General features: G+C 36.5%; 1 protein-coding gene across 4 annotated transcripts in view; it reads left to right on the top strand.

Moving 5' to 3' along the window:
* Window positions 1-2096: 2096 nt before the first annotated feature.
* Window positions 2097-17481, top strand: part of LOC149543104 (nuclear pore complex protein NUP58-like) — an 88396-nt gene continuing 73011 nt past the window's right edge. For all 4 annotated transcript variants that reach the window (XR_016355594.1, XR_016355593.1, XR_016355592.1 and 1 more), the window contains exon 1: window positions 2097-2349. Coding sequence is in view for 1 of the 4 variants with exons in the window: in XM_089798012.1 (XP_089654138.1) it covers window positions 2132-2349 (218 nt within the window). In the remaining 3 variants the exon portion in view is untranslated. The remainder of the gene's footprint in view (window positions 2350-17481) is intronic.

Here is a 17481-nt window from a genome sequence, read left to right as displayed (position 1 = left end):
AAACTATGTAGTACAAAAAAATTAGTCAATCATTGAATCATTGGTGCTGGAAAGAAGGTAAAAGAATGTCCGAGGACTGTATTTTATTTTTGTGATAGATTATTCATTTTCAATTAGGCAAGAATCTTTTTTATGTTAATTGTTTAAATCAAGAGAGCTATATTTCCACACTCTATTCTATTTGGATACCATTATTTGATTCAAGTCTATTGAGAATCTACTTTTATTGATTATTTGTGATATTATATATAACAACAATTAAAATTGGGGTGTGTTGCTTATATATGCAAGCAATAAGATTTAACAATAAGAGCTTTACTGAAATACATATTACATAGATTTGATATTGAAGACCTTGAATAGGAAAAATCATTTAAACATCTTCACAAGAGAGAAGTTCAAAAATAAAATGATAAATATAGAAAATAAGAAAAATATACATTTAAAAAAATAAAGAATGACTTGGATTAAAATAGAAAAAAATATAGAAAGTATTTATGCATCTAAATTTTACTTTACTATTTCTTGAAATTAAAATTTAATTTAATTTTTGAATATACATTGATTTGCATGAGGTTTATATTGACATTTTAGAAATAATTTAATTTAGATTAACTTTCTATAGTTAATATGAAGTGATTTAAAGTTAAAAAGATGAATAAAATAGAAAGATTGCTATATTGTTCATATATCTATATATTAATTTCTATTCTATTTTAAAATTATAATAAAAATATATTTATAAATATAATATAATTTATTTCTATTTGATAACTATTATAATTAAATTGATAGTTTAGCATTACATAATAAATATTTTCCAAATTTAAAAAGCTTGATTTTAATTTAATGAGGATTACATTTTATAAATTTAAAAAGTTTGACTTTAATTTAATGAGGATTCACCTTAGTTCAATTAGAAATAGATAAAATGAACAACTATGAAAATTTATAATTAAACAAATAAAAATTTATACAAATTATATTTTGAAATATTTTTAATTATGCTTTAGTAAAAATAAATATATAGAAATGTTTAGTTGCATAAAAAAAAATATAGGCTTGCATATGTCTAGATATTATTAATAAAAAAATTTAGTTAAAAATATTAGATTAAAAGTGTAGATTCATTTTTAAAAATGTGCAAATTTTTCATTTGATTTTTATATGAATATTAAAAAATTGTCCTCTCTAATTCACTTTTTTTTGGTTTCTTAAATCTTTATTAAACCAGAATCTTAACTTAGATTATTTCTATTAATATTTTTAAAAAAATCTTAAGCTACATTACTTCTATATGGTGGTTAGATATTTTAAATATCTTGTATAATAGATTCTTTCTATTTTCTTGAAGTTTCTTAAATTAATACAAATAATATTTAAAGATTTTTTAAAAATAAAAGCTTTTGTGAGTTTGTTGAGTTAAAATCTATTTGCAAACTATGAAATTAAATTTATAAAATAAATTTCCAAAATTTGTGCAAAGATTATGTTTCTTGCAACATGGTTTTCCTCATGAACTTAATTGACTTTGTAGTTTGCATTTTCATCACTAATTTCAATATAACTTTTTGAAATTTGTGTATGAATGTTAGAAAAATAATCATAAATAGATGATGTTAATTGAAATGATGTTTACATAGTATTTTTATGTCATGAAAAAATTTATATGCAGATATTTATATTACATTTAACAAAGATAGATTGTTACTATGCAAAACAAATATAGTCAAGGTAAATTATGAAATGGTTAGATATAAAAAAATAAAAAATTATATTTTGATTTAATGATACAAGATATTTATAACATTTATTTCGTTGTATTTAGATGGAATTATTGATAAAAAAAAATTTAATTATTTATATATTTTTTATTTAATACATTTTAAATTTTATCTAATTAGTTCTAAAAATGAAATATTTTCTATCGGCGCATTGTTGCATGCACAAAAGCATGCGACTGCTAGTTATAGTTATTGTTAGAAGACATTAATCTATAGATCTCGTACAACTTACAACAGTTTCAACTTCCAATTAAAAACAGAAACAATTGCGTCAATTTGGCTACATATGGGAGAGGCAAAGTGAATGGGTTTAAGTAAAGTAGAGAGGGCGAGAGGATCAGAAGATAATGGCTTTCGGTGCGTTCAGACCCCCCGGTACACCTTCCTCTGCATTCGGCGGCTTCGGTTCGAATCCTGCGCCTTCTTTTCAGCAGCAGCAGCAACAGCCAAGTGTGCAAAGCCAGCAACATATTCATCTATTCACCAATGAGAAAACGCCTGTTACATACCAAACCAAGTGGGCCGATATTCATCCCGATTCACAGAAGCTTTTATTGCAAATCGAGTACTATATCATTTTCCCGCCTTCCTTTTTAATGTTCTTAATTTTATTTTTTATTTTTTCTTAGTTCTGAATGCATGTTGCTTCCGCTGCTCCTTTTGTTTTATAGACCTTTTTAAATCGGTTATGCCCCTGCAAATGACGAACTATAATGGTTTTATAAGCCGAGCTTTCTAGAATGTTTCTTTCTGGAGAAATAGCAAATACGAAATAGAGAAAGGAGGAAGAAAAAATTGAGCAAAACAAACAAGACTTTACCGAAATTCTTAAAGTTTACGAATGACGGCTTTCGTAGTTTGTATTTGGTTATTTTGACATAAAGTTTAGGCCACTTATGATCGACTTGATCTATGAACTGTGGATGCTCTCAGCTGCGGTTTTCAGTTGAATAATGACAATAGTGCAAATGTTGGATAGTTTAATATTGTTATGGTCAGTCTGAAAATGAAAACAATAGTCGCAAAAATCTTTCGGGTAAAAAGATGTGTAAACTAAAAATACAAGATTTTTTTCAAACGATGGGAAAATAGGGAAAATCTCAGATTAAAAACAAAAAAATAGAATGCCAATCAAAGGATAAAATCTTGTTATCATTTTGAATCGGAAGGCATTTTAAAACCATAGAGTTATATGGGGCAAACATGAACGAGAGTCTATGAAAGGAAGCTGAAGTTCGGAAACAGTTCGAAATGCTAAATCTAACAGGAGAGATGGTGCTGAAAAACTTACGAACCCTTAAGCTGTTGCAAACTAGGGAAACACATATGAATTCAGATTTAAGCAAATAAACTCACAACATGGGAAATCCCTTTTGGGAAAAACCCCACCCATCAAAAGCCAGATTCAATTGTATTATCAGCAACAACAATAGTTACAATACAATTTTTGAGTCAATGCTCATCAAGAGATATTGTAGCAATAGAGAATTCTAGATAATATTCGGCACTTAAATGCTTCTTAGAAAATATCCAACCTAACCACACAAAATGCACTGAGTGGCTGCATATTTATAAAGCTCAACACAATTGGAAAGAACCCATGGTTTCCAAAACCATCTCTAATACCAAATAGGTATGTGGTGACAACATGCTAAACCAATGACATGTTGCACATTGAAACTTCCACTGCAACAAATCATAACTCAACCATAACGAGCACCATTCCATTTGCAACACCTACGTCACTCCACTTGTCAATGATTAAATCCAATATAAATATAAATTGCCCAACATTAACTCTCTATGACTCTTTTACCAAACTAGTAACTGCCATAATCATTACATAGATTAAACATAGCAACTTATTACACTAGCTCCTTAACTTGAGGACTTCTAAAGTGGGTTAAAAGAAAGAAATAAATAAAATAGCATGTTTGGACTCGAAGGTTGAGATACCTTTATCCTAACATTCTCCCACTCATTGAAGACTTGTCAAGAGTCAAAACTCTGTGACCTGCTCAAGGCTTCAAGGCCCATAGAACCAACACACCATCTGAACTTCTCAGTGCTCACTAGCTTCGTTAATGCATCTGCCACATTTTCCAAAGTACCAATTTTTTCTAACTTCACCTTTCCATCTTCCACCATATCATGAACAAAATGATACTGTACATCAATATGCTTTGTTCTGGCATGGAAAGTAGCATTCTTTGCTAAACAAATAGCAGTTTGGCTACTACGATAGATAGTAACCTTTCTTGCATCAAAACCAATATCAGAACAATCCCTTAAGCCAAATGGTCTCTTTAGAAGCATGATTAACTGACATATACTTTGCTTTTGTAGTGGACAAAGCAACTGCAGCTGCCACTTATTCATCCGACTAATTGCACCACCAAACATTGTGAAAACATATCCACTGGTGGATTTTCTTCTATCAATATCACCTGCCCAATCTGAATCCACATCCACGAATGCAAACTTGAATGTCGAGATCCAGTAGGATTACCATGAAAATACAAGGAATACCCAAATGTGCCCTTTAGATAATTGAACACTCTCTACTTGGGCAATGTCTGGCCTTGTACAGACCATAGCATACATTAAGTCGCCTACAACACTTGCATAAGGTACTCTAGGCATGTCCTCCATCTTAGTAGGAGATTTTGGACTATCCTCCTTAGAAAGTTTCATTCCCTGTAACATTGGAACAACTAACTACCCACAAGCTGTCATGCTGAATTTCTCCAAAACAGAGTTAACATACTTCCTTTGGCTCATCCTAAGCTTTTTGCTAGCTCTATCTTTAATGATCTCAATCCCAAGAATATATCCAGTTGCACCTAGATCTTTCATTTCAAAATGTGCTGCTGAGAGACTTCAAATCTGAAATTATCCTTTTACCATTGCCAATAAACAACATATCATCCACATACAGGACTATGATAAGAATGTGACCATTTTTTAGATTTATAATATGCACAATGGTTAGACTTGGATCTCAAAAATCCCAATGACAACACATAGGTGTCAAACTTTTGATACCACATTCTAGGAGATTGTTTTAAACCATATAGAGATTTCTTCAACTTACAAACAAGGTTTTCTTTACCTTTTTCAACGAAATGCACTAGGTGTGACATATAAATTTCCTTCTCCCAATCAGCATGAAGGAATGTTGTCTTTACATCCATTTGCTCTACTTCAAAATCATAAGTTGTTGCAAGTGATAACAAGAATCGAATGGATGTCAACTTTGGTACAGGAGAGAATATTTCACCATAATTAGTTCCCTCCATTTGAGAATATCCCTCCGCGACCAACCGTGCCCTATACTTCTCAACACTTTCATCTTGACCCAATTTCTTCTTGAATACCCATTTACATCCCATAGGTTTCCATCTTTCAGGCAAAGGTACTAGATATCTTGTAGCATTCTTCTTCAATGTTGCCATCTCTTCGTTCGTGGCTTCCATCTAGGAATTTGCATCATTCATACCCATAAGCTCTCTAACAGTCCTAGGTTCACCAGTGCTAGTAATCAAAACAAATATACAACTGGAAATTAACAAAAAATATCGAAACCGTTCAGGCGAATAACAATAACTACTAGGTCGCTTCCTATCAAAAGTAGACCTCCTCAACGTTTGAGGTTGAGGGCTTTGCTCTTCTTCAGAACTTTTAGAGCTACTTGATCTCTCCTCATTATCAGGTCCATTAGGAGCTTGTAGTTCTTATTTCTTAGGGGTAGAAGGAATATGAACCACTTCTTTTCTCTATTTCTCTTCCTTCTCTAACTGCAAATCAACCATGGAAGGTTTTAGCTCACGAAATATTATACTTCTACTGTAGAGCACCTTCTTTGCAACTGGATCCCAAAGCTTGTGACGGTTCACACTGACACCATAGCTTATGAAGATACACTTAACTGTAGTGTTCTCCAACTTTGATCTTTTCTCACTTGGCACATGAGGATATGCCTCACAACCAAAGACTTTGAGATGTCTCAATGAGTGTTTCTTGTCAGACCACGCCTCTATGGGTGTCTTCTCAACAAGTACTGAAGTAGGAGATCTATTTATTAAATAACATGCAATTTCTACAACTTCAACCCAAAACTTTTGTTCAAGTCAACACCACTCAGCTATTGTTAGCCCTCTCCACAACGTTCTATTTATCCTCTTTGCAACTCCATTTTGTTGTGGGTGTATGGAGTTGTTATTATGGGAAGTAATTGGTAAAATACTTGCTTAATATTAATAGAGATCAATAGATAAATATATACAAGTGAATAAACGATGTTTCCTTAGGAAATGATCGTTAAGAGTAGAAACATTCTATTCTAGCTAACAGATAACTAATAACTAACTAAAAGCTAACTAAAGGCTAACTAAATATTAGAAAGATTCTAGTATTTACAGTAGATTACAATAGATAACCATTAAATATAAATAGAAACTATCTATTATTGTAAAAGTTGTCTTATGTCTCTCAATTCCATGATCCTTAGAGAGCCTGTCAAATTCAGTTGAACAAAACTCACTGCCATTGTTAGTCCTCAAACACTTAATTTTTCTACCAGCCTAATTTTCAACCAAAGACTTAATTTCCTTAAACCGACTAAAACATTTAGATTTACTTATGAGGAAATACATAAATGTTCTACTATAATCATCTACGAATGAGATAAAATACACATATCTAGATATTGGAGGAACATTAACTAGACCAAACACATTTGAATGAATATAATCCAAAACCCTAGAAGGCTTATGAGAATTGGAATAAAAAGAAACATGGTGTTGTTTACCATAAACTCAATGTTCAAATGAATAAACGATGTTTCCTTAAGAAACGATCAGCAAGAATAGAAACATTATATTCTAGCAAAACAGATAACTAAGAGCTAACTAAATATTAGAAAGATTCTAATATTTACAATAGATTACAATAGATAACCATTAAATATAAATAGAAACTATCTAATATTGTAATAGTTGTCTTATGTCTCTCAATTCCATGATCCTTAGAGAACCTGTGAAATTTTGCTGAACAAAACTCATTGCCATTGTCAGTCCTCAAGCACTTAATTTTTCTACTAGTCTGATTTTCAACCAAGGACTTATATTCCTTAAACCGACTAAATAATTTAGATTTACTTCTGAGGAAATACATAAATGTCCTACTATAATCATCTATGAATGAGAAAAAATACGTAGATCTAGATATCGAAGGAACATTAATTGGATCAAATTCATTTGAATGAATATAATCCAAAACCCTAAAAGGCTTATGAGAATTGGAATAAAAAGAAATATGGTGTTGTTTACCTTGAAAACAATGTTCACATAAGTCGAACTCCATATTGCAATCATCAAGGCCTTCAACAAGGCTCTTATTTTGTAACGCTGTAAGACCCTTCTCACCAATGTGACCAAAGCTTTGGTGCCATAACATTGTCTTCTGAGCTGGGAGCTTCATTTCTAAAGCATTTGCATCCTTAGGTACCTAGAAAGCACGATCATCAAATGTAGAAATAACTGTCTTCTTCTTTTCTTGATCTGATGTTGAGGATGAAGAATCCAAAGCCTTTTTCTTGGACTTCACAGAAGCACTATTGCACTGAATCGTGCATGCATCCAATGTATACAAGGTGCCAATCCTAACACCCTTAGCAAGCATCATAGATCCTCTTGTCATCTTATATCCACCACTCGAAAAAATGACTTGCGCACTCACATCACTAAGATTGTTGACTGAAAGTAGGTTACAAGCCAAACTAGGGATATACAACACCATCAATCTCCTTCACTCTACCACCAGGGAATTTGATATTGACTTTACCACAACCAACAATATTCAAGTGAGAATTATTATCCAAATACACCTTCCCACCATCAAATTCTTCATACTTTGAAAACCAATCTTTGTAAGATGTCATGTGGAAAGAAGCATCTGAATCTATCAACCACATATCTTCTAATGCATGTGTTGCCAAGTCTGCGACAAAAGCATCTACATCATGTTGAGGGGATTTTTCAGAGTAAGAATTAGAAAAATCCTTGTTACCTTTATTTCTCTTCTCCTCCTTGCACTCTTTTCAAAGATGACTAGGTTGCCGTAGTTCCAACATTTTGTTTTGGAGATTAAGATCTCCAAAGGAGACTTGAATTTACCCTTCTTGTCCTTCTTCTTGCCTTTCTCCATTGTTTTACCATGAGCGACTAGGGCCTCTTATTTTCTTTGCATCTCTTTAGATAATAGCGAACCAACCACACCCTCCAATTTGAAAGTGGTAGTTATGCTTCCAATAGCCATAACAAGGTGATCCCTTGAGTCCGACAAAGAACATAACATAAGCATGCATTTATCTTGATCATCAATCTTATCACTAACAAAATTCAATTGAGCAACTAGCATATTAAATGCGTTCAAGTCATCAACAACATAACCTCCTTCCTCCATCCTGAGGGAATACAACTTCTTTCTTAGGATTAACTTATTTACCAAGGTTTTACCTTGATAAATATCACCAAGCTTCTTCCCAACATCAGCTGCAGTCTTTTCTTCATGGACATTGAGGAGCACTGAATCAGCCAATCAAAGTATTATCAAACCATTGGCTTTTCGATCCATCTTATCGTAATCATCTTGCAATGTAACTTGAGGTTTCGTTGAAGAAACCACAACCCATAGATCTCTATCTACTAGCATGTCCTCCATTTTGAGTTTCCACAAATCAAAATTGCTGTCATTAAATTTATCCAAATCTACTCTACTGGATGTGCTTGCCATATCTAACCGGCAACAAGGTTATGAAAAATTCCCTTGCAAAACTCCCACTAAAATTAGATCAGCACAAAAAATCCGTCTATTCAACAACAATAACAAAGCTAGCTAGGCTCTGATACGAATTGAAAGGAAGCCAAATTGCGGGAACGCTTCCAAATGCTAAATCTAACAAGAGAGATGATGCTGAAAAACTCTTTGGAAGCCTTAAGCTATTGCAAATTAGATAAACACATGTGAATCCAGATTTAAACAAATAAACTCACAACACTAGATATACGTGGGAAAACCCTTTTGTTTACCGTACCGGGTAGAAGGATACTTATTGCATGTAGTACAGTAAGATATAACACATAACAGATACTTTATTCATATACGCAAGATACACTTAAATGCTTACAATCTGATTATTCTCCTTACAATGATTCCAATAATTACCATTATGATCAATAGTCCCTTCCGGACGATGTATATATACTTTCCCAAAGGGGTGACTCAACTGTTGCATGCCCGTTCAGATATAATTCTACCCGCCGGCTACACTATAGAATTTACCGACAACATCATCCCTCCCAAAAAGTAAAGTCGTCTCTGGACGACAATTACAAAATATCCAAGACAGATTAACAAAATGGAATACATTAACTGACTAACTATAACAAGATAGATTTGATTCCGTCACATCACATTCACATTCCTCCCATGCCTGCACCAAATTGTTCTCCAAAAACATGTTGCATCTGTAGCCTCTGCTAATACAATGCTGTCACCTTAGCCAATCTGACCTTGATAGCCACTTGTGTCGCATTCTGTGCTTCCAACTCTTGGGTACGTTGAGCCAAGTGTCACTTTACTGCCTCCAATTGGATGATCAGCTCCTTTCGAGCTCTCTATGCATCCACTAAGACAGCCTCACATCCAACACCTACTCTGAGTGCCTCAAAGCGTAGCACCCCTCTCGAAAGGCTTGCTCCAGTGCTCTCTCCACCTTTGACAGACAAACACTCCATGGCTGCAGCAGCTCTAGGTCTCATCAACTGGTCACGGTTCCCATGATTGATAACTGAACTAATTGGGGGTATAGGGGACAATGCCCCTAGTGGGGTCGATGGGGTGTGGGGTCTTGGAGCAGAGCCCTGGGTGCACTCCCTATCGCGATACAAGGCAGGGTCAAGGGGCAGTGCCCTCGCCGCCAAGACCAAATTAGCACTCTCAAACCTACACAAAAGTCCATGGAACACACAATTTTTGTGATTTTCTTCCGATCCCATATTCTTCTTGCCAACCGCTTATGTTTTCTTCATTACATGTTGAGGTCTTTTCCTCCGGTACGATGTCTTTCCCTTCGGTACTATATCTTTTCCATTGTCAACTATTTTGATTTGTCGCCTTTTTTTTAGAACCTCCACGAGTGTCTCCTACTCGATCGTACAGTGTACGACACTTCATTGCTTTTGATACGTACAGTGCTTCCTCTTCTTATACCACAACTTTACTTCGTATTGTGTGCGGCCACACGATGGATTGCTTCTGCCGTAGTCGTATGGCCGTTCAGTCTCCTTACTACCGTACGGCCTCCCCACTCTGATTGTTGCTACCGTACGATATGGTTCTCCTGCTACCGATGTCCGTACAAATTTGTCATACGGTCTCTCTCCTTCTTCGCTGTACAGTCATCCAATCTCCAAGCAATTTGGCCATACGGCTACATGGTTCACTTATGGGCCTTTCCCTGCAACTTTCCCAGCCGTATAGTTTATCCTGATTTATTCCTCTGTATTGCCGTACGTATTCCGACCTTTTGCCATACTGTATGGTGTTTGTTCTCTTGAATGTATTCTCCAAGTTTGTATGATATCCCTTGCACTAGATGGCCGTATGGTATGCCTTTCCTTCTGCTTTTGAGTGTTGTACGTTGCCTTTGCAATGTCTCTCTTCTTTTGTCTTCCGTACAGGCCGTACGACACACTTCTGTGCCACCAAATTGTCGTACGGTGTTTAGTTTCACCCTTCCCTCATGCTGTACAGTACCTCTCCCTTTTCCATATGGTCGTACGGAGGCTGTTTGTGTGCACGATTCCTCTTTGCACTTTCATGAGCCGTACAGTAAACTATTCCTTCCCAATAGCAGTACAGTTCCGATTTTCTCCTTTTTATGCTACTGTACGGGTCTCAAAGGTCGTATGGCACTTAAATATTCTATTTTTTATACTCATCCTTTTATTACTTTCGGGTCCGTACTCAGAAATTATGCTCAACTTTATATTTTATCTACATTTACATATATACATTAATAATTACTACTTTTATACTGTCTTTCAATTGTTCATCCACGGAGGTGCGTTATTTCTTTCATGATAGACTTTCAGCTTCGACCCATTCACTGCATCGGCTACTTCCTTCCTGTCGACCATCCATAATTTTATTGCTCTGTTATTGCCCACTTCACGGATTTTATATGGTCCTACCCACTTTACTTTGAACTTTCTTGGTTTGATCTCATTCCGCCCATTATACTTCAAAACTAACTGGCCTGGTTGAAATTTATTCAATTTCAAATGTTTGTCATGACATATTCTCTGCCTGGTTTGTGTAACTTCCGTGGCCCATTGTGCCTGCAATTGTCGCTCATTCAGTTTATTTAAATTGTACAACCTCTCTTTGAGACTTTCCATATCTCTTAGTTTGTTCTCGATCGTGATCCTTAAACTCAATACCGTGAATTCCATCGGCTGCCACTCTTTGCCGTCAATAATTGTATTCTTGATTCTAGAACATTCACTTCGTACAATTGCAGTTTTTATTAAGCCCTTCCTCATTGTTTCCTGTGAAGACCGTATGATGTGTTTTCTTTGCTGTCGACACCTTTTTGCTATATTCGTGGTTTGGTGTAACCTTTTCTTTCCACGCAGTCTGTTCACCGTGTACCGTATGGTGGAATCTTTCCTTTTGTTGGGTTTGTACGGTATGTTCTTCCATTCAGCTTCAGTCATAACTGCCTTTCCTTCTTCTGCTTCTCTGTATTCCTTTGGACATTCATTTTCCTCTCCTTTCTCACCTTCGTCAACCCTTAACATATTAGAGCTTGTAATCCTCCATCTGCCAGTGAAGTAGGCCATTCACCGAGTCTAGGTCTCGACTCTCAACACTCCTTCATCTGGTTCTATTCTTTTCTTTTCTTCATCGTCACCTTCATTTTCACCTTCGAAATTTGACGACGCTGCCTCCTCACCTACCATCTATGTGTGTAGGTCAATTATAAATCTTTGGCCTCTGCATTCCATGGATATGGTATTTCGTTTCTAGTCATGTTTTACTTTTTCTTGTACCAACCAATCCCGTCCAAGGATAGCGTCATACCCTTTTCTTTTCAGTGGAATGACTACAAAATCTAATAAAAATGGTTGCGTTCTGATAGTTATCCGCTGTGCCATCAAGGTTCCCAACAGTTTGATTCTATGTTGATCCGCCATGAGTAATTGGAATGTAGGTGGCCACAGCGTAGGTTGTCCCAACTTTTTCCATATATCTTCTGGTAACACATTCACGCCTGACCCTCCATCCACAATTGTGTCTGTAAGTACAGTTCCCACTTCCCAGAATACCCATCTTGACTACTGCCAGATGCCTTCCTGTCATAAGTGCTAGTAGCATTGGGTCTGCTCCAATTGTTCCACTATCGTCCTTTCCTGTTTCCTCCATTGCTTTCGAAATCGGTGTCATATTCAAAATCACCTCCGTAATTGAGGCATTGTAAGAAGAAGGTCATTTAATTTTATAGGGACTTCTATTTTCATTACCTTCTTTATCATGTTTTGTTCAGCTAAGTTCCTCTTTGAGGTATCGGCAGTGTCTTTTACTTGCAACTTTTTTGTTTTCATTTGTCTTTCCAACTCTCTTCATGCTTGCTACAACCTCTCCTTTTCTTCTTCTGCATCAGGGTTCTTTGCCTTCTTAGCTTGCTCATGTGTAATGGCTAGTACCTTCTCATCACATGCTTCGATGCTTAACAAACTTACCCTCTACTTCGGGCATTTTGAATCTTTGTGGTCTCTCGGACCACAACATCTGCATAACAGCTGCGACGTCTCCTTCATGGTACAATCTCTAGAGAAGTGCCCCTAGAGGTTGCACGTGCAACACTGGATCATCGACCGTCCACTCGCATCGTACTGTATCCGACTCTGGCCTCCATTGTTATTATTATTACCACCCCTTCCGCGCCGATTATTGTTGCAATATCCTCTTGAGGTTGCATCGTTGTTCGTGTTTGTTCCGGCAAACACTTCCTGTGTCAGTAATACAGGCATTCCTTTATGAAATGTCCTGCAACCTGGCAAATATCACATAATTGTTTTTTCGGGTAGGAGCCCTTTGTGTGGCCTTCCTCCTTAAAGTCCGTATACCACAATTCCCCCTTCATCAAGTTAGGATTCTTTTTCAAAATTTCAAATTTTTTCATCATCCGTAGCATATCCTTCTGTAATGCTCGAACTTTCTTGCTTGATTCTTCATTGCTGCTTTCAGACGATGAATTGTCTGAATCCAACGATTTGTGCTTCTTCTTGCTTGTTTTCTGTCCGCTCTCCAGATCCATCACCTAATTATACGCATTTGTGTATGATGCTACAGGTAGAATCTTCACTTTCTTCTTCAGAGCCGGCCTTAGCCCCTCAACAAACCATCGTTTCTTCAATTCGTCAGCCGATTGACTCTCCATCTTCCCAACCAGCTCTTTCAGTCGTCTTGTATAGGCATCGATTGTTTCACTCTTTCCTTGCTTTGTGTTGTATATTTCTGCTACAATCTCGTTATCATCCCGTAGCAGTTGGAACTCTGCTATGAACTCCTTTCTGGCGTTTGCCCATGTTGTCAATTTCTGAGGATCTGCGTCTGCAAACCAATCAATTGTACCCCACAGGGTAGCTAGAAACTACTGGACCCAATCATCCTCGTCTGTTACACCATTTGTTGTTTATATTGTTTCACATGTCTTGCAATGTCTGATTAGATTTTTTGTTCTGTCACCATTAAACTTTGGCAATTTTTCTTTTGGTCTTGCCATTGCTACTTTCTTTTAATTATGTGGTACTTGCTATGTACCTGCGCTATTCTGAGCACTTGTGTTGTACTAAGTACGTGCGTTGTTCTGAGCACTCGCATTGTTCTACACAACCGTGTTGCTTCGGATAACCGCCCTACTTCTAACAAACGCGTTACCTGGTGAAAGAAAATCTTCATCAAGCGAAGTTGTTAGATTCTCTGCTTGTATCTATTTGTCGGGTGTATTGGGAATGAAGAGTTCACTCCATGCTTGTGCTTCCTCGACTTCGAGCCGTGCAAGTTGCTTCCCTTCCGTTCGGATGCTCTACCCTCAACGTATACAAGTTAAGGAACTCCTCCCTTGTTTCTTCCACCAAATTCAATCGTTGTGGAGACTTTTCTAGCAATTCCTCGGCACTCCTTGGCTTGCTAGGTGAATGCACTCCCTCCATCTGTGCCCCTTCACCCCCTCGGTGTCTATCAGCAATCTGCTGAAGCTTCTGTCTGCACTCCGCTTGTTGTGCTAAAATTAAAGCTTCTTTGTGTTGTTCGTATTTAATCCTTATCTTTTATCTTATTCCTATCCTTGTTAAGCAAATTCGGCATTAATCTTCATAACATTTCTTTCGTTCCAGGTTTGACTGGCAACGACGCCAAATGCTTACCGTACTGGGTAAAAGGATACTTATTGCATGTAGTACAGTAAGATATAACACAGATCAGATACTTTATTCATATACGCAATATACACTTCAATGCTTACAATCTGATTATTCTCCTTACGGTGATTCCAATGATTACCATTATGATCAATAGTCCCTTCCGGACGGTGTACATATACTTTTCCGAAGGGGTGACTCAACCGTCACATGCTTGTTCGGATACAATTCTACCCGTCGTCTACACTATAGAATTTACCGACAACACCTTTTGGGAAAATATCCACCCTCCAAAAGCTAAACTCAATTGTATTATCAGCAACAACACTAGTTACAATACAATTTTTGAGCCAAAGCTCATCAAGAGATATTACAGCAGTAGAGAACTCTAGAGAATATCGACACATAAACGCTCCTTAGAAGATATCCAACCTCACCACACAAAATGCACTAAGTAGCTACATATTTATAGAACTCAACACAAGTGAAAAGAGCCCATGGTTTACAACACCATCTCTAATACCAAGGAGGTATGTGGCTTCAACATGCTAAACCAAGGACATGTTGCACATAGAAACTTCCGTTGTAACAAAGCATAACTCAACTAGAAAGGGCACCATTCCATCTACAATACCCACCTCACACCATTTGTCAATAGTGAACTCCACCATAAATTTAAATTGCCAAACATTAACTCTCCATGACTTTTCCACCAAACTAGTAACTGCCATAATCATTACATAAACATAGCAACTTATCACTCTACTAGTAACTGCTAGAATCATTACACAGATTCAACGTAGCAACTTATGACACCAGCTCCTTAACTATAGGACTACTAAAGCGGGTTAAAGGAAAGAAATAAATATAATAGTGTGTTTGGACTCAAAGGTTGAGACACCTTTATTTTAACAGTCTAGCCTCTAAAACACAAAACTAGGCTCTATCCAACTTATTAAGTCATCCTATGGACCCGTATGCTGTAGGTTAAAAACTTAGGACCTTTTTTGGGAAAAAATACTGGTCAAATTCAAAGGCAATGAAAAATGATCGAAAACCTTGATAACGTGTGTCACACGGTTTGGTTAGATCTAACTAAACATGTGGATTTGTTATTACTAGAAATAAATGTCTAGTTTTGGCTGTTTGAAAGTTGGTAGTCTTCGCAGACAAGATTAGGTTTGTTCCATTGATAATGAAATGCTCCGAAGTGGTGGCCTTTGGTCTCTTCCATCATGACCTTGATTTACTCACCTTATGCAAATTCAGTTGATTCTGTTAGGATTTGGGCAGACTGGAACAATCCACGAATATTAATTAAAATGCAAAAAATGAGAATTTTAAATAACACAAATTTAATGTGGTTCAATTAATGTGAGCTCCTTTTACAGAGAAAAGTTTTTGTACAAGCTAGATTAGTACTAGGATGGGTGACTTTCTGGGAAGTCCTAGTGCTTCATGCCTATGAGCACCACCTAGATGAAATGAGTGCGAAGTGTTCCATTACTTCTCATGAGAGGTAGGTTTGTGTGAACTACTCAATACTCATGACACATGGGTCATTGAGTTTGACTCAAAAAACTACACAGTTGAACTAATAAATCCTGATAGCTATATCAGAATTGTCTACCTTTCTGTTATTATTGAACAAATAATGAATCACAATCTTCACGACATAATCTATTGCTCTGCACTGTATCAACGCATTTATGTTGCCTTTTGTCTCTTGACCTTGCATATTCTTTAGCCATTTAAATTTTATATAATAACCCTTTTTGACATTTTACAAAGTTGGTTTACATACCGAGCTAACAGTACTCCTTTATCAAATAGTGGGGAATTTTTGTTTTGGAGGCATTGCTCTTGAGGTCCTTATTGGGGTGCTACTCTCACCAGCCCTTAAACCCCATAGGAGGGGCTTTACCCCCCCCCATTAATAAATTTGTGGTTAAAATCAGGCTGCCAAAGTCACCAAAGTTTAAGCCTTGCAACATAATGAATTGCCACATACTAACAGATTCGATTGCTGCTGAAGCTCAATATGGAAATTAAAAAAATCTGACTTTATGCTGATCTATCTAATAATCACTATATTACAAGGTTTAAACCATGTTGTTTTGTTGGGATAGGTCTAAACCAAATTTGTATTTTTATTTTTGTGTTGGCACAATGGCTGTTTTGGTAAGAGGCTTAGTTTGACCCCAAAAAAACTCACCTATTAAAGATAAATGTCATTAAAAATAGTAAAGAGTAGCATGTTTGAAATGATTTTTTGGGTGAAAAATATGCAATTTTCTTGAGGGTAAGGATCACAAAATCTGACATAGAGTGGTATCACAAACATGTGATATTACATCCATGTCACCACTTACTAGGAAAGGGTCCTTTAGTAGTAGGTAAGACTTCAACATCCAAAAAGAAAGCAAAAATAGGCATTATTGGATGCTATCTTGTAATGCCCCGCCCAGAGATCCTTGGAAAAAGGATAAATAAAAACCAAGATATTTTATTTTGAAATAAGTAGCATGGAATTAAACAATATCAACATGCAATCGATCATAAGATCGCAACCGAAGACTTAACTAACTAATCTAGGCAACCAATGAATCTCCAAGCGTCACTACTAATCGACGCGCCCCAAACTGAAATATGAGAACAGAGACAACTACAAAACTTAGAATCTCCTATCTGTCAAAGCCTAGAAAGACGAGCAAACCTAAAGGTTACTCAAAAAACCAAGATGCGTTTCCCGAAAACCAGTGGAGATACCCCCTGTTTTTTGCGTTAGGAAACACAAACCTCTAGACTCGCGTGAGAGAGTACTCCTTCGCGCAAGGAAGTACCTCTTTGCGCAAGGAAGTGCGTCGCTGTGCGTGAGGAACTACTTGCTCAGGCGAGGAAACACCATTCCTGCGTGATGAAACGCTAGGGTTAGCCAGTAAAACTCTTAGCTCTTCTACCGAGGTTCACGTGAGAGAATACTTGGCTTCGTGTGAGTGAATGCCATGTCTTGCGTGAGAGGATGACTTTCTCGTGCGAGGAAACCCTTCTCTGATGCGAGGAATGAGAACAACAAAAAGGAAAAAACATAGGACGAAGTAAAAATTAAAACAATTTCTCCACATCGGGGAGTGCCGAATCCACAAAATTGAGGCTTGGACACTCGAACGCAAGAGAAACATGACACTAAGCAACAAGAAGGAGAA

Source organism: Cupressus sempervirens, chromosome 8 (assembly GCF_028749045.1).
Source record: "Cupressus sempervirens isolate cs-2001-9-10 chromosome 8, ASM2874904v1, whole genome shotgun sequence".
NCBI lineage: Eukaryota > Viridiplantae > Streptophyta > Pinopsida > Cupressales > Cupressaceae > Cupressus > Cupressus sempervirens.
This window is presented reverse-complemented; position numbering and strand designations above follow the sequence as displayed.